The sequence below is a fragment of the Phascolarctos cinereus genome, unplaced genomic scaffold (assembly GCF_003287225.1).
Source record: "Phascolarctos cinereus isolate Bilbo 61053 unplaced genomic scaffold, phaCin_HiC Scaffold_9;HRSCAF=440, whole genome shotgun sequence".
In the NCBI taxonomy this organism is placed as follows: domain Eukaryota; kingdom Metazoa; phylum Chordata; class Mammalia; order Diprotodontia; family Phascolarctidae; genus Phascolarctos; species Phascolarctos cinereus.
The window spans coordinates 146207901-146226805 of NW_027556402.1; the positions used below are offsets into that span (position 1 = coordinate 146207901).

The 18905-nt window shown below is 36.6% G+C and overlaps 1 protein-coding gene across 2 annotated transcripts in view; it reads left to right on the forward strand.

The window, feature by feature from the left end:
- Nucleotides 1-314: 314 nt before the first annotated feature.
- CHIC2 (cysteine rich hydrophobic domain 2) overlaps nt 315-18905 on the forward strand; it is a 43557-nt gene continuing 24966 nt past the window's right edge. Inside the window, exon 1 of one of the 2 annotated variants that reach the window (XR_013484127.1) lies at nt 315-795. Coding sequence is in view for 1 of the 2 variants with exons in the window: in XM_020975300.2 (XP_020830959.1) it covers nt 677-795 (119 nt within the window). In the remaining variant the exon portion in view is untranslated. The remainder of the gene's footprint in view (nt 796-18905) is intronic. The other variant, XM_020975300.2, reaches the window with a different exon arrangement.

Genomic DNA, 18905 nt, shown 5'->3' on the forward strand with positions numbered 1-18905 from the left:
GGTGTTCCTTCGCTTGGCAGCCCCCTTCCCCCACCGCCCAGCCCTCCAACGTCAAGGTCTTCTGCAACTAGGCAATAGCACTCTTTTCCTCTCTTCCTCCTTTCCTAATCCAAGAAGTCGCTCGGGCTTCTTGGAAGCAGGACAGAAGGTGGAATCCCGAGAGCGGGCACAGAAGTAGCGAGCTGGCCGCATGCCCGATGAGAGGGAGGGATGACGTGGAGTGCGAGAAGAGGGAGGGCCCGCGCGCACACGCACGCTCCCGCGCGCGCGCCCGCCCCGCTCGCTCGTCCTCTGGGCCGCCTGGCCGCTAAGTCTCGCGATGCCTTAGGCCGCGGCTCCCGCTGCGGGTGCCTCTGCCGTTGCTGTGGTTGCCTTAGTTGCTGCGGCGGCGGTGGCGGCTCCGGTGGAGGTGTTGGCCCCGGAGCGGATGTTGACATTGTGTGTTTTTACTGCTTGACGGTAATGGCGGCGGCGGTGACGGCCGGGACCCCGTCTGCCCTCCTGTAGTCCCGCCAGGAGAACCGGCGACGGAGCAGGACGAGCTGAGCGGCCCTCCCCGAGCGCCGGCGGTTGCGACTCTTGCCTTCACCCTTCGGTCGTTCTCTCACCCCAGCCCCAGGACTCAAGCCCCCTTCGGGCCGGGGCGGGGAGGGGGGAGGGCCTGCGAGGCCTCAGCATGGCGGATTTCGACGAGATCTACGAGGAGGAGGAGGACGAGGAGCGGGCCCTGGAAGAGCAGCTGCTGAAGTACTCGCCGGATCCCGTGGTGGTTCGCGGCTCCGGTCACGTCACCGTGTAAGGCCCGGAGGAGGGTGCGGGAGAGGACGGGGAGGTGGAGGGCAGCGGCTGGGCCCCCTCACCGCGACGCCCATCCGGGGCCTTGTGGCCTGGGCTGGCGACCAGGAAGCGCAGGGACATGTCTTCTCTCCTTCTCCTTCTTTCTCTCTCTCTCTCTCTCTCTCTCTCTCTCTCTCTCTCTCTCTCTCTCTCTCTCTCTCTCTCTCTCTCTCTCTCCCTCTCCTTCTCCCTCTCTCTCTCCCTCTCCCTCTCTCCTTCCCTTTCCCTCGTTCCTCTTCTCTCTCTCTCCTTCGTCTCCTCTCTCTTCTTCCTCTTTCTGCAGGCCCCGCAGGCTTCGATGTCACGGAAAACGGTTTCTCTTCACTTATCCATTCTTCCTTCCACCCCAGTGTGGAAGCAAGCAGTCCTTTCGGTCATTTGCCTCCTCCCTTCTTGGCTTTTCTTCTCCTTAACCTTGGTTTCTTTTCCTTCTGTGCCCGGTGACATGTAGCTCAGGCTGTGTAGAAATGGACATAAAGACCCTAATGAAAATTAATCATTCGCTAGTGTTTCGTGTCAGAGAGACAGAGAGAGATCACAGGGGTGTTCCTAGTTTCCGTAAGTATGTTAGGGTTCTTCTGTGCAAAACCTCCCAAGGTCCTGTGCTTGCTCGTGATTTTGGTTTAACATGCCGCTTAAAATGTGGGAAGATAACTAGTACCTCCAAAATTAAAAACACAAAACCCAAACCCTCCAATTTGGATGAGCATAGACAACACCATTCACATTGTTGTCATTCTTCTCCAATATAGGTAGGTACCTGTGGCTCCTTCCTCCTTCAATTCTGCTGTTATCCATTCCTCTTTAGAATATACCTTTATCTCACTTCATAAGATTTAATGAAGTCTCAGCAAACGACATTTAACACCCAGGCATTAGGGAAACAGTAAGAAAAAAAACCCCTGTCTTCTGGGTTTGTGACTAATATAGGAATGTGAACACTTGAACCAAATAATGAGCTGTCCGGAAGTAGGAAGTTTTGTAATGTTTCTCTGAAAACTAGTTGTGTACAACTTAAAACATTATTTTTGTTCTTTTCATTACAAATCAAACCAGATAATATTTGTAAAACATCTAGCATAGTGCACACAGTAAGCACTTAATAAATGAATAAATGCTTGTTCTCTCATCATAGACTCAAGTGCCATATTTATTAGTTAGTTACATAATTTGCTTTTTACAGAAGAGTGCCTGTTAGTGATTAGTATACTTTTAAACAATTTTTATTGCTTTTTGTAATGTAGCGAATAGGATACTAACTTTAGCTTTTGGCCAAATAGATTTCGGACATATCATTGTTAATAAAAAAAATCCGTTTCTCAGCAAACCAGTAGGCTATCATCTTGTTATTTGGATGAGCTTATGTAATACTCTAGTTTCTTTGGCACCTATTAGTTTACAAAGCTAGGCATTGGATAGGAACTGTCACACCCCATGCCTGGAGCACCATTACAATATATAATGTTTTTTCACAATTAATTGTTAATAAATTAACTAGCACACCAGCAAAAGTAATAAACATAGCAGATTACATAGATAATAAATACTATGTCACATCACAGCACATCTTTAATAGTGCAACTTCTGGACACCTAAAATTACCCTAGTAGTTTTTTAAAACATCATTTATTTTAGAATATTTTAACTTTTTCCAGATTGTCACATAGCCTTTTAGTTTAAAAGTGATTTTGCACATGTTACGTTCTTTATTTCTCACAACACCTACTGTGAAGTAGGTAGATATGATTGCTCAGAATAATGGCTCCCAAACTTTTATACCTAGAGTTCACTCTCTTTTGCATTAAAAATTTTCTTGAGACTTAGTAGTAGTAGTAGTAGAATAATTTCTCTTGTAACTGCGAGGGAAGAGGCTAATTTGATTGAAAGAAAAAGAAAATATATTGAGGGAAGTGGTAAGTTCAGAACAGGGCTCAGAACATAATAAGTGATAAATATTGATTAAATATTGACCACTTGGAAGGGGCCAGCAAGGGAGGGAGAGAGCATAGGTTCAGAAGAGGAAGTTTATTTTACCAAAAAGTAGCAAAGCGGTTCCAGATTGGAAATCTATGTCCCTTAGATCCCCCTTGCTTCTTCCTCCCTTGGATTATCTTTATTTCCAATTTGAGGAAACCTGATTGAGAGAATAGTACTTACAAAGTAGGATTGCTATTTCCAAATATAAAATAACTCACTAATATTATCTTAGCCGAATGATAACTTGCTATCTCTAGAAGATAGCATTAAATTGAGTTTTTGAAGTACTTAGTTACCTCAAGACTCAGGTTTGTGTCACCTCTATTGAGAAACCTTCCTGATTCCTTTTTGTCCTTTGTATGTCAATACTGTCTTCTTCCTCACATTATTTTGTATTTACTTATTTATATATGTTGTATTACCCAGTGGAATGTAAGCTTCTCAAAATCTCTTTGGATTGCCTTTGTCCCCAGGACCAAGCAAAGAACCATGTATGTAGAAGGCATTTACTCATTGTTTTATGAGATGGTCAAAGACTGGATGAATGCATAGAGAATGCGTCCCCTTGATGGAAATCTTAATGTGATAGAAACTTAACAGAGACGTTAATTCCATCTAGAGGGAGGAGAAATGCACTTAGTAGAGGGCCTTCTCTCAGTGTTATGACTGATGACATTTAATTTTCTTAATTTCAAATAGAAATAAGACCTTACAGTGAAAAAACTAAGTGATTGAACTCATTACTTTTTTTTTACTAAGTGGCTATTAGACAATTTCCATTGACCAGCTTGATAAATTTAAACTCAAATGTATAAAAATTATTTTTTAGTATAGATGAGTAATGAGATATGGAAATCTATAATGTACTTCATAGATATTTTTGAGCAATATTTTATTATGTTTAATCTAATTTCATTACTTCAGAGTTTTCTATTCATAGATCATTAGAAGATAAAAGGGACCTTAGGTATCATGTAGTTTAACTCCATTTTACAGATGAGTAAATTGAATATCGAAGAGGTTAAGTGATTTTTCACACAAGTATTGGGATTTGAACTCTAGATCTTCTGACTCTAAATTCAGTACTTTTCTTTCTCATTTATTATTATTATTTTTTTAAGCAGTTGGAGTTAAGTGACTTGCCCAGGGTCACACAGCTAGGAAGTGTCAAGCATTTGGTCTGAGGCCAGATTTGAACTCAGGTCCTTCTGACTTCAGGGCCAGTGCTCTATCCACTGCACCACCTAGCTGCCCTTTTTCTTTCTCTTTTAAGAAGAAATTAATTGCTTTAACTTTTTTCTTTTCAGAATCTGCTTTATCTTTCCCACTTCCCACCTCCAAAAAGAAAATTAAAGCTCTTATAACAAATATTTATACTTAAGCAAAACAAATTCTCACATTGGCCATGTCCAAATATACACACACATATGCATCTCACTGGTACTCTGAATCCTCCATTACTTCATTGTTAGGGTGTGACTATTATGTTTCCTCATGAGTCCTCTGGAATTTGTGGTTGGTCATTATGTTGATCAAGAGTTCTTAAGTGTTGTTTGTTTTTCAAATATTGTTTTTGTATAAATTGTTGTGGTTCTTCTCATAGTGTTCTGTATCAGTTCATACAAATCTTCCCAGATTTCTCTTGAAATTGTCCCCTTTATCATTTCTTTCAATACAATGCAGTACCATAAACAGTCATTCATTAAGTACCTACTATGAGCCACATACTGTGCTGAGTACTGCACAGTAATATTCCATCACATTTATATATCATAACTTTAGACATGTTCCATTTGATGGATTCCCCTTGCAAGTTTCCCATTCTTTGTCACCATAAAAAAGGCTATTATAACTATTTTTGTACATGTGTCTTTTTGCTCTTTTTCTCCTTGGGGTATAGACATAGTAGTGCTATTGCTAGGTTAAAGGGTGTGCACAGCTTAATAACTTTTGGAGCATAGTTCAGACTACCATGGCTGTACCAATCCATAGCTCCACCAGTAGTGCGTATTGTCATACCTGTTTTCCCACAGCCCCTCCAGCATTTGTTATTTACCTTTCTTAAAATTAGTTTTGCCAATCTGATAGGTATTTGATAAAACCTTTGAGTTGTTTCAATTTGCATTTCTTTCATTATTGGTGTAAATCTCATACTTTCCCCACTGTTCCATGTCTAATTTAATGTAAATATAGTGCCATTTTATTTTTATTTGTAAATCATGTTTAGAACTTGCAGACATTATTGAATAATGGTGAAAATGGGCAAAAGTAGGTTACCTTTTTATTTTTTAAAAGTAAGTAATCCAGGGAGCAGCTAGGTGGCGCAGTGAATAGAGAGCACTGGCCCTGAAGTCAGGAGGACCTGAGTTCAAATTCGGTCTCAGACCAAACACTTGATACTTACTAGCTGTGTGACCCTGGCCAAGTTGCTTAACCCCAGTTGCCTTAAAAAAAAGGTAAGCAATCCATTTCATTCTATATTATGATTTTCAGATATTAATTCTCCATCCACCAACCCTGCTATGGCCTTCCCTTATAACAAAGGATGATAGTTAAACAAAACCAAATGTAGTGACTGTGTTTGACATTATATGCAATATTCTCATTTTTCCCCTTTTGTTTTGAAAGGTCCAGGTTGGTTTGGAGGCTAAGCTGGTGTGTGGGAAATCATATTATAAAATGTGTAGTGTTATGTAAACAAAATATACTTCACTGTGGTTTTAATATAAAACCTCTTAAGACTGACAGCAAATTAGATTCCCCCTTTGTTTTCTCCTCAATCAGTACACTTGAAAATTGCCTGAATAATGTTTTCTTTGGGCATCAGAAATGTATTTCAGTTGCGTTAATGAAGTAGACAGCTCCAAAGTAGAAGAACTATCACTGAAAATACATATTCTGAGGAAAAGGAACAGCAAAGAGGGGATGATAACAAAAGTACCATTTTAAAATGCATGCAGAGTGATTTTGTGCCTGTCCCTCTACAGTTACCTAAAAGATATACATTTCTTTTCTGAGGTCTGAATATAGTCTTTTTAGATTTGTGGAGATTAACCAGAAAGTTTTCTAAGTCTGTTCTAGCATTATTGTTCCATAAAAGATAATTATTTACTTTGGAAGGTTGTTGAGAGGAATGGTTAATGTACTTTTTCTTTCTTTTTTTAAAGCCTCATTGATGATTTCTTTTTGCATCACCACTCCTTCCTGACCTTCTCCCTATAGGGCTCTCCCTTGTAATAAATAAGTATAACCAAGCAAAGCAAATCCACATATTGATTATACCTGAAAGTTTATGCTTCATTCTGTACCATTGATCATAGTCATACTTCACTTTCAGTCCTCTGAAGTCACTGGTTAATTTATTTTTGAATAATAAAGCTTTATTCTTATCAAAATAGATGTGAGCACACTTTTTTTAAGCACCTAGTACATGCAGTACACTGTGACAGGTGTTCAGGGGAAGATACGAAGATAGGTTAAGATGTGGTTCATACCCTCATTCAGTGTCCTCCGTCACAGGATTGTAGTTTGAGAATGGACAAGAACTTGAGGCTCAGGGAACTCAAGTGACTTGCCCAAATTCACATAGTAAGTGGCACAGTTGGAATTTGAAGCCTAGCCCTCTCCAAACCTAGTGCTTTTTTTTTGTAGACTGTGGTAAGGGTGGTGCTCAGTTTGCTCTTTGGTCCTCCTCTTCCTTCACCCATATCTTTTTATCCATCCTCCTAATTAAAGGCTTACATAATCTTTGGCTCCTAATCTGAGCCCAGTTATGTATCTGAACACCATTTTTGCTGAGTTTTGTGCTCAAATACCCCCTTTATATCTGCTTTCTTTTTTCCTCGCTTGATTATTGTAGTCCTGTATGATGATTAAAAAAAATCACTCCTAATCGTCATCATGAATGCTTCATCTTCCAAAAGAAATTTTCATGATCGAATTTGGAGCACTTTCCAATGCCTGCCTCCTCCTCCTCCCTCTGGTGTACAATGACAGGTTTAGAAATGACAATTATGACTTGAAAAGTTTTGGTAACTACTTTGGGTCCAATGGACAGGACTTTTGCTGCACAGAAGTGCAAGAAACTCAACAGAGTATTTATTGACTTTGCAAAAGTTTTAGACGTTTTGTTAGGTCAAGGCTATGGTAGCCACCAAGCAAGTTTGGTTGTCCTGAAAAGTTCCATATTCCAAGATAACTGATGGAATGTCTGTACTTGAGAGTTGACCTGTTCTGCCTAACAAGTTATTCCTTACTCATTTTGCTTGATTCATGGTATTCATATTTAGTTTTTCCTCCCCTTCCTTCCTCTCAAAAGTACACATTTAGTTTTAAGAAGTTAACTAAATTTAATTTTGTTTCAAGACTTTTGGGAAATTTAACTATAGTGTGGTCTTGCAAACTAGGGTCAGGAAACACTAGTTTCTTCTTTTCTACAATGCACTAAAGCCCAAGAGTTTTGTAATATAAAATCACATTAAAAGATTAAACCATTGTATATTTTAATAATAAAATGTAATTGAAAGCAGGCAGTCAAATTTAAATTTTATTTTTCACACAATTTTTCTTATGACAGACAACGTTAAAATACAATGATTTTAGGCCTTTCTCAGTAGACTATTATTGTTAGGACTCCAAAATTTGAATGTATGAGTAAGTTTTATATAAATGGAAACTTGTGAAGAAAGTCTTTACTGTATTTGAATTTTTAAATGCCTTGTGGTATTTACAATTTAAATATTGCAGTATTATTGGACTTATGCCTGATAAAAGCAGTGAAATTGACAAGGCCTTAACAATTCCATGTGAATAGCTATGTGAAATAAAATAATTAAAGTTTGAAAAATAAATTACATTTATTTATTGCTAATAAATAACTAATCAAGTATATAATTTGAAAGCAAGCTATTTAATTTTAGATCTTTTCTGGAAATCCAAGCTAATATTAATACTGTAATTTATATTTTTAACAAGTGAAATACTTAAGAACCTTGAATATGAGATGAAATAGGTGGTTAGAAGAGAATCCTCCAAATTAGTATAATAAAAGTCTTCTTTTAAGATAAATTTACATTTTTTGGTATTGTTTGTAAAACCCAAAAAACTTAATTTTAAGTTAAGTGTAAATGTAACAGATGTAGCATTTGCTTCTTTTGTGAAATACCATAGTAAAATGTTTTCTAAGATGATGTTGCCATCATTTTACTCAGGATTTATTTATAAAATTCTAGACAGATCTTTTTTCCAGCTCATGTGTCGTAGCCTACTATAGTAATGCCTCATTAACCCAGCATCATTGGCAATAGATGTTCTGTCTAGGTTAGTTTTCCAGGTAAATTGGACTTAAAAGTTTTTAATAGTAAAATTTAATTTAATTTGACTTAAATTTTAAATTTAATGTAAAATTTTAAAGCTGGAGGAGATATGAGGTTTTCTAGTCCAAACATTTTGCAGAAGTGACAAAAACTTTTTATATCAACCATTTTTATGGAACTTTGTGTAAATAATAGTATACAGTTTCCTGTTATCTTAAATAACATACTGAACATGTTATATTTAACCTTGTCTTGAAGACTTCTAGTTGTCAGGAGGCAACATACTACATTAGAAAAAAGCACCTCATTTGGAATCAGAGGTTATAGGTTCAAATTCCCTGCTTTGTGATATCTTGAGCAACATCTTAGCCTTAATTTCCTCATGAGTAAAATGAGTGTTATACTGTGTGACCTTTAAGATCCCTAGGAGCTCTAAATCTATGACTGTGATTATAAATAGTATTATACTGTAATATAGTGGTGCCCTCAAGGGACTTTTGAAGTATTTAGGGCACTCTGCCTCTATGCTATGCTTTCTGAATTCTTGTTTCTTTTGTGGGGATAGTTTCCTTGCTCTGTCCCAAATTAGCTTTCGTTTCTTGCTACTATCAATGTTCATTTATTTTAGAAGTCTTTCCCCTCCCTCCTATTGTTGACTAGGAAACCAGATAACAAGCTTATTAGAACTGTGTTTCATGTTAGAATAAATAGGATGAGGAAGGGCCTAGGGGCTTGAGAATAAAATTCAAGAGTTGTAGTGTCAATTCAACAAACATTTATTAAGTGCCTACTATGTTCCAAGCAAAATGCTATACTTGTACACATGTATATACTTGATGACCTTTGTTTATTCCTTATTTCTGGACTGTTCTTGATGATAGATAATTGATCTCTGAAGAATATTGAATTAATTTTAGGACAGAGCAGTACATTTCATTTCAATCTCAGATGATGTGATCTCTCTGATGCTGTCTAGGGAATTTTGGGAATGTGGCTTTGGTCACTTGCCTTATTCTTCTAATCTCTACCCCTCTTCCCCCAGTTTTATAAAATATCCGGGTCAGGAGTGGGACAAAAGTTTTCCTTTGCCTGTTTGTGGAAGTAGTGTGCCAGAGTGACTGCAAAAGCCCTTTTTTGAGAACACAATATTTGTTAGTGAGGCATCAACCAAAGTGGTAACCTTTGAGTTTAATGATGCTTCTTGTAGAATATTAAATGATGGTGCTGGTAACCTACCTTTGTATTTGATTTAGGTTGTATTTTATAAATAATCTTAATAATAGCATTTATGTAGCACTTTGAGGTTTGCAAGTTGCTTTACAAATATCTCATTTTATCTTCACAACCACTCTGGGAGGAGGTAGGTGCTATTACTATTCCCATTTTACAGACAAGGAAACTGAGTTTGAGAGAGGTTAATTGACAGGGTCACACAGCTAATAAGTATCTATGAGTCTCAGTTTGAACTGGCATCTTCTAGACTCCAGGTCAGTGCTCTCTGCATTGTACTTATCTCAATTCCGTATCTTATTACCTTTGATCTTACTTTAAAGTTATAAAGCAGTCATTGTTTTTTCTAATGAAGGATTTCCTCTGTATCCAGTTACCCTTCTGATGTTTTTTCCAATCTGTTTACTTGTAAATTTTCATTGGAATTAATTTTTTTTTAAAGGGATGTTTTTGACAACATAAGATGAAACCATATGCCTCATCTTTCAAATCAAAACTGTTTCTCATGAGAAGTTTTTAAGACAGTGCAAAATATAAGTATGTTTAGAAAATTATTTTAAATATATTTAAACTAAGAAAATAATTTAAAAATAATACTAATGTTCTGGCATAGGAATTTTTCTAGTTATGAGTTGAATCAATTGAACCTGTATCTCTCTGGATAATAAATTCAGTCATTTTAATCTGCCATCTGTTTGGCTCTTCCAATAAAGTCTTACCTTGTTACTTAAGGTGGTGTACATCCAAAGGATGTACAAACTTTAGCTAGTCTTAGAAGACTAGAAAGACTGCATCTAGTGTGAGAGATGTCTGTCATTGGGTGAACCAGTCTACTTAGGATCAGAACAGTTCATCATTGAGATTGCAGATCAAATGATTATTTTTGACCAAAAAAATTGTTGAGTCATCTCCTAAGTTGTGGAAGATTTCCACCTGCATAGGTAGACGATTCCTACCCGTATAAGTGGAAGTGTACCAACACTTATAAAATAACAGATGTATATTTAAATATATGTATGTGTGTGTGTATATATGCACATACACACATAGAGGAGTTAAATATAAAGTAGTTTGGGATGGATGGCTTGAGCAGTAGGGATTAGGAAAGTCTTCATGCTGAAGATATGGTGCCCAAGCTACGTTTTAAAGGAAAAAGGTGCTTCTGTTGAATACAAGGTAAGAAGGGAGTATGTTCCATGGCTTGAAGGGATGGCTAGTTTAGAGGCACAGAAGAGGGAGCTATCAAATGTCTGGGTGAGGAATCAGAGAGAGAGAAGGCTAGTTTGGTTGAATTACAGAGGGTAGGAGGGAGAATAGTGTCCAATGAGGCTGAAAAGATAGGTTGAGGCCAGGTTGTATAGGCCTTCTATAAACTAAACATAGGAGTTGATCCTTGAGGTAATTGGAAGCCACTGGAATTGAAGGAGTAGGGGAGTTGTATGGTCAGATTTGGGCTTGAGGAAGATTATATGGACAGCTGCGTGAGGGATAGATAAGAATGGTGAAAGACTTGAGGCAGAGAGACCGATTGGTAGGTTGTTGCAGTGGTACGAATTGAACTAAGATGGTAGCTGTGTGAGTGGAGAGAAAGTGTTAGATGTGAAAGATATTAGGAAAGTAGAAATGGCAAGATTTGACAACTGATTATATATGTGGGGTTGTTGAGTGGAGGATGATGCCAGGATTTTGAACCAGAGACACTGGAAGGATGTTGATGCCTTTGCCATAAATAGAGTAGTTTGGAAGAGGTTTAGGGGAAAGAAAATGAGTTCTATATAGGACATGTTGAGTTGAAGATTTCCCTAGGACATCCATTTTGAAACCTCTTAACAGGCAAATCAGGAAACGTTTAGTAAGGACATGCTATGTACTAGGCCAGGGAAGGGGAACAACCTGCAGCCTTGAGGCTACATGTGACCTTCTAGGTTCTTGGGTACGGCCTTTTGACTGAGTCCAAGTTTTACGGAACAAATTCTTTTATTATGGGGATTTGTTTTGTGAAGTTTAGATTCAGTCAGAGGGCTGCACTTTAAGGACCTAGAGGGCCACATGTGGCCTTGAAGCCACAGTTTTCCCACTACTGTGCTAGGCACTGTGCTAAGTGTTAGGGATACAAAAGATGCAAAAGACAGTCCTAGCCCTCAACGCGCTTGTGGTGGAGGAGACAACAAATATGTCCAATCTATAAACAGGATAAATAGGACATAATTGACAGAAGGAACCCACTAGAATTAAGACGGATTGGGAAAGGCTTTCTGTAGAAGATGGGATTTTAGTTGGGACTTCAAAGGAAGTCAGGGAAGCCAGTAGGTAGAAATAAGGAGCGAGAGTGTTGCAGGCATGGGGGACAGTCAGAGAAAATAAATGCCTGGAGCTGAAAGATGGAGGGGATGTCTTATTCAGAGCAGCAGAAAGGCCAGTGACACTGGATCAAAGGCAGTTGGTGATCCAGGACTAAAACTTGGGGGAGAGAATGGAGCTGGATCTATAGATCTGGGAGTCATCTTCATAGAGATTTTACTTAAACCCATGGGAGTTTCTGAGGTTATGAAGAGAGATTTCTTTTTCAAATGGTTTATAAATTAGAGTAGTCTGTTTTCTAAACCTCTGTCAAACCATTCATTCGAAAAACACTTATTAAACATTTTCTAGGTGTAGGGCTTTGTGCTGGCTGCTGGGGATATAAAAATAAGACTCTGAATAGTTTGGGGAAAAATTTTTGTGGCAAATGTGACAGATCAAAATGTCATACATTAAAAATTTTAAAAAGTCACAGTGGCAGCCTCCAGTTCACAGTTGCTTAAAGGTCAAATTATGCAAGGCAGTTTTCAAAAGAAGAAATACATTTTTAATAATGATGTGAAAAAAGCAGAGATACACATTTGAACAACTTTGAGGTACCTTCTCGTACTCATCAAATTGGCAATAACAATAAAAATAAAGGAAATTCCATATTGTTGGGGTTGTAGAGAAATAGGTGCATTTGTTCATGGCTGGTAAAATTGTAGACCTGTCTGTAAAGCGTTTTTGGAAAGCAGTGGGGCAGTCTAGAGCCAGAGCTAGATAAACCTACCCATTAGTCCAGTAATTCTTTTGTTGAGCATATACTCTGAAAATAGTATTTTTAAAAAAAGAGCTATCCATTGAAAGATTTTTTTATGGCAATATTGTATATAATTACAGAGAAGTTAAAACAACCTAATTGTTCAACAAAATGGAAATGGTTAAATGAGTTGTGTTACATTAATGTAACAGAATACCTTAATTCAATTAAGACCAAGAAGTATGAAGAACACAAAGAAATCTGGAAAGAGTTGAAATATCATAAAGCAAAATCATAACTATGAGAAAGGAAATATATACTATGTAAATGAGAACAAAGGAACAAAGAATTCCAGTGGGAACTTAGAGTGACTTTGACAGTGCTGTATTTATTTTATGATATTATTTTAAGTGTAAAAGTGTCACTAAGCAAGTTTAGTTTTTTGTATTTATGTTCAGTGTTAAATTTTGAATACAAATTTTTAAAAAAGATCCACCACTTATGGAGCTTACAGTAAGATCATTTTAACTTTTTGCCTAGTACAAAACACTAGAGAGGCAGTGTATCGATACTCGGTATGGGTAGGTACAGGGACAGCTTTGGAGTCAGGAAGACTTGGGTTCAAGTCTAGCCTCTGATACATATTAGCAGTGTTATCATGAGCAAGTCACTTAGCCTCCCAGTGCCTCAGGCAACTCCTTAAGACGTGTCTGGACCCCTCAAATGAATGAAAATCACTTTTAAAAGATATTTCAATGGTATAGCTAGATTTTACTAAATAATTTTTAGCATGCCTTAGAATATATATTTTTAAAGTTTAATAGTATTTTATTTTTCCCCTAGTTACATGTCAAGAACATTTTTAGCATTCAATTTTACAAGATTTTGAGTTCCCAAATTTTTCACCCTCTTTTCCCTCCCCTCTTCTGAAAATGGTAGGCAGTTTGATATAGTTTATACATGTGATATCATATGAAAAATATTTCCATATTAGTCATAGTTGTGAAAGAAGAAACAAATCAAAAGGAAAAATAAAACATGAGAAAGAGTAAAGTGAAAAAAATATTCTTTGATCTGCTTCAGAGTCCATCAGTTCTTTATTTGGATATGGATACCATTTTCCTTCATGAATCCTTTGTTTTTTAATTTTGTTTTAATATTTATTTATTTATAGTTTTTCAGCATTCACTTCCATAAGATTTTGAGTTCTAAATTTTCTGCCTCCTCCCTTCTTTCCCCCTCCCCAAAATGGCGTGCAATCTGATATAAGCTATGCATGTATATTCAAGAGTCTTTTGTACTTGTCTTGGATCATTGTGTTGCTGAGAAGAGCTGAGTCATTTGTAGTTGATTATTACGAAATATTGCTGATACTGTTTACGTTGTTTTCCTGGTTCTGCTCATTTCACCTTGCATCAGTTTGTACAAGTCTTTCCAGGTTTTTCTGAAATCTTCCTGTTCATCATTTCTTGTTGCACAATAGTATTCCATTACATTCATACACCACAGCTTTTTCAGCCATTCCCCAATTGATGGGCATCCCCTCAGTTTCCAGTATTTTGCTCCCATGAAAAAGGCTTTTAGAAATATTTTTGCCCATGTAGGTCCTTTTCTCTTTATTACAGTGTCTTTGGGATACAGACCTAGTAGTGGCACTGCTGGATCAAAGGGTATATTTCCCTTTGGGCACAGTTCCAAATTGCTCTCCAGAATGGTTGGATCATTTCTCAACTCCACTAGCAGTGCATCAGTGTCCCAATTTTCCCACATCCTCTCCAATATTTGTCATGTTCCTTTTTTGTCACATAAGCCAATCTGATAAGTGGGAGGTGTTATCTCAGAGTTGTTTTAATTTGCATTTCCCTAATCAAAAGTGATTTAGAACACTTCTTCATATGTCTGTAGATAGCTTTGATTTCTTCATCTGATAACACCGTTCATATCCTTTGATCATTTACCAATTGGGGAATGGCTTGTTCTCAGTTCTCTATGTATTTGAGAGATGAGGCCTTTATTAGAGACACTGCTGTAAAGATTGTTTCCCAGCTTTCTGCTTTCCTTTAGAATATTTTCATAATGTCTATAGATACAAAGTAATCTCTAAATCCTCATCCTTGTAGATAAGAAATTGTTTTTCTTTCTATATAAAAATGTCACCACTGACCACCAGCAGTTTGAAGTGCTTTGACTTACTTTTTTTAGTAGTATGAACACATTGTACTGGATAGCTCTAAGCCATATGTACTTATTCTTGCCTGGTATATCTTTCAAAACAGATCAGGGTTAAATTAAAGATGCGCCCTTGCTCTGGATAGAGTGTAAATTCCAAAGTGATATTCCTAGAGCACATGTATGACTATGATGCATCCCTGCTTGAAAAGCTCCAGTAGCTCTCTGATTACTGTCTCTAGGATAAAATACAAGCTCCCCTGTTTGGCATTCGAAGCCCTTTTATAATGTTTCCATCTTTCCTTTGTAAACTTATTATTCCCCTTAATGTACTCTATGGTCTAGTCTTACTCCTAAATGACATTCTATCTTATTTCCCTGTGCTGTTAAAGAGGCTGTACTCCATACCTGGAATGCACTTCTTCCTTATCTCTGCTTTTTATTTTCTGTAGTTCCCTTCAAAACTCAAGTCAATTACCACATGCTTCTTTTCCTGATCCCACACCTCCTTCAGTCTCTTTCAAGGCCCACCATCCCCTAATTACTTTGCGTTTACTTATATGAGAATGTATTGTTTCCTTTGAAAGAATGTGAGCTCCTTAGGACAGGGACTGTTTAGTTTCTGTGTGTATGTATCTCTAGTGTCTGGCACATAGTAGATGCTTGATAAATGTTTCTTGATTGACAGGTCTGTGTGGGGATCAAACCTGTGACCTTGGTCTTATTAGTAATTTGCAGTAACTAGATAACCCACACCAATACTTATAGAAATTCTATTTTGAATCCATCCAGTTTGTATGATGATTACATCTAATTACCCTGTTAGATGGGATAGATCCTTTTTGTGACAAGTGAATGTATATATGTATATGTATGTGTGTATGTATGTATGTGTGTATGTATATAAATAAGGTAGTTTTCTCAGCTTTTAGATGGGAACATTGAAACTTAGTGAGATTAAATGACTTGTCCAAGATCACATGGCTAGTAAGTGTTAGAGCCAGTATTTGAACCTAGATTTCCTGATTCTAGTCCAAGATTCTTTCTACTAAGCCAACACTGTCTTTATGTATATTTATACATGTATATACATTATGCATGTATTTGTACTTCTGCTACTGTTATAGTCTGTAATGAAGTTCTCAGATTGACTAAAGTTTTTCTTATGACTTTAAACCAGGAAAAAGTGAAAACTTGGACTGGTAGCTTTGTTTTCATTCATAAGCAGACCTAGGAGAGAACGTCATTTGCTAGTGGGAATAAGCAGCAGTTAATTTTATTAGTGTTAATTGAGGCATACTGTATATCCCACCCATACTCTTGGTAGGAATAACCTCTCTGTATACCTAAACTGTCAATATAAACATTTAATATTAATTAAACTTGTGAAAATTCATTGTAAGTATGATTTTCTTTAAGGAAAGAACTGTTGTATAAAGTGAAAGTGTATTTTTGTTATGCCTGATTAAATGTCAAATTATATTATTCAATGAATGCTTCTCAGTTTAGTTTGCTTTCTTCTTGTTCAGGACTTGGCCTTTGGAGGGAACACCCAGATTTGGTACATGGCCTATAATACATACATCTCCATTATTGACTTTTTCTTTCACCACTGTCACAGATTTTCTATATGACCAGGGTCAGCAATAGGCAAAGTAGTAAAGTAAGTAAAGCTTACTTTCAATATTCCTGCCCCATGTTAGTGCTTTCCCTTCTCTTCCTGCTACAACCTCAGTGCCAGATTTCCCTGCCCCTGTTCTTCCTTGTCCTTTTGAGAATCCCCCTCAGTTGAAATTTGTCATATAGCTAATATTCTCAGGACAACTTTGAACTTCCAAGGTATCAACTAACTTAATGTGATTATTCTGTATTATCTTCCTAGAGGGGTACTCTAAGACCTATTTCAATGATGGCATTCTGGAGATAGAATGAGAATTTCAGGCTCTGGACTATTTTGTTATGTAGGGAGTGTATTTTTCAGATTTAAAAGTAAGAACTGATTATTAAGTGCTATTTTATCCTAGGCACTATGATGGGTATTATATAGAATATAAGGAAGTGTAAGTCATAGACCTTGGCTTCAAGGAATTTATCAGTCCCCTAAGGAAGTAGCTTTCTACTCTGTTTCTGGACAAGGTTGGCCCTGTATCTGACTGTTTTGTTTTCTATCAAACAGGCTACCGATACTGACCTACCATGTTGAGAAATTGATTAATAATGAATTGTTACAGAGCACTTGTAAAGTTGAGCACTTGAGTGCACAAGGATGTTAGAATGTTAGAGCTAAAAAGGACATTAGAAATCATCTAATCTAGCCTCCTTGTATTAATGGGGAAACTGAGGCCTAGGGAGAGGAAGTGTTTGTCTAAGATTACAGATGAGTTATTGGGCAAGTAGGATTCAAATCCAGCTTTTGGGATTCTTAAGCCAGTGCCCTGTTGATTAGAGTACTGGAGCTATATAAATTCTAAATGTCTTTTACAATGTTTTATTATTTTTTTCTCCTCAAAGTTGCTTACTATAGGGTTCTTCTCTGCATGTCATCTTTGTGCATTGTGCAGGAGACATCATACCTATTTCAGAAATCTGTTATGTAACTGAAGTTAAGCATTTAAGCAGTTAGCCAGGTAAATGTTATGTTCCCTGGGAGATTTTTAAAATAAGTATATTACATGAATTTGTAAAATTGCTTTTAAATATTTTAAAAAGAAGATGCAAGTTTGCATAATGTGCTTTGTTTTTAAAGCTACGTAGCACCTCTTATTTTGATTTTTCCAGTCACTAACAAACTTATGTAGTGGTTTTTTTATCTGTTGTCAGTATATGTTCATTTAGAATGCAGAAGCCCATTATCAGGGAAAACAAAGTTAAGTATTAAGTATTGTTACTAGGTTAAATTTAATCTCTTTGGGACATTTGCCATACTTTGAAAATTATTGTTTCAATTACCAATTTTGACTGATGTGTTTTGTTTTACTTTGTAGTAATGTTTAATAAACATTTAAAGAGATGTTCCCAGATGTCAAATGGTAAAGGATTTTATCGACCTCTTTTATTGTATCACTTTCATTTCCAAATATATCCCTCCAACCTTCTAACAAAGAATTTAAAAAAGAAAAAAAGTTAATCAAAATCAACCCACATCAACAGAGTCTGACAGTGTATGTAATCTTCTATACCCTTAGTCATCCAAAGACAGGAGGAAGTGCATTTACTACTCTCCAGGGGCACGCTTTTTGGTCATTATAATTATGTACCATTTGATTTAATAACGTGTATTTCCTTTCTTGCATTTTCCTTCCGTACCATCTTATATGATGGCAGTTCAACAGCAGAAAATAATAATATATACTTGTTGATAGGGATCCTTTGGTAAAGCCATAGTCTTTTGACTAGTAAGAATTCAAGAACAAACAGATGAAGTCAAATGATTTATCTCATGGTATTTTGATCTCATTTCCATAATGCTAAAATCCCATCAGTAATTTAATACCTAAACATCCTGTTTCTGATAAGGCTTCAGAAGAGGTACCTAGCTACCTCTTTTTACTTCTTGGCTTCTGAGGCAGTTTTTGGTATTCGTCACCTCTTTGTGTTTTCCCTTACTCACTTGCCCCACCTCTCTCCTTCTGTCTTCTAATTTCCTACTTCTCCCTTATTTTTATGTTTTCTTTTGAAGAGGTTGCTAACCCAGCAGTCATATTAAATGTTTGAAGTCAGTTCTTAAGGTAAAGCATATGTGAATGAACAATTATTCTTCAGTGTATTCCCATCTAATGAACATCTAATCCAGGGATTCTTAACCTCAGGTCTGTGGATCCCCATTGGGTCCACGAATATATTTCAGGAGGGGTCTAAGAATTCATTTTAAAAAAATATTTTGTTAACTGTATTTCAGTAAAATTGTTTTCCTGTGTATTTTATGCATTTAAAACATTCTGAAAAGGGGTCCATAAGGCTTCAACAGACTGCCCAGGGAGTTCCATGACATAAAAAGGTTAAGAACTCCTAATCTAGCTAGTTTTCATTTTACAGTAGTTATTATTACATCTGCCAACATAATGACTTGTAATAAATTGAGTAGTATTTAATGAAATGTTTCTTTTTCATATTTAAGTTTTCATTGTTAATCTGTATGTATATATTTTTACTAGCTTTGTGACTATGAGCAAATCATTTAATCTTTATGAGCCCCAGTTTCCTCATTTGTTAAATGGGGAAAATAATATCTATAATAACTACATCATAATGTTATTGTGAGGATAAAATTAGGTGATTTTATATATATATATATATATATATATATATATATAATATATACATACACATACATA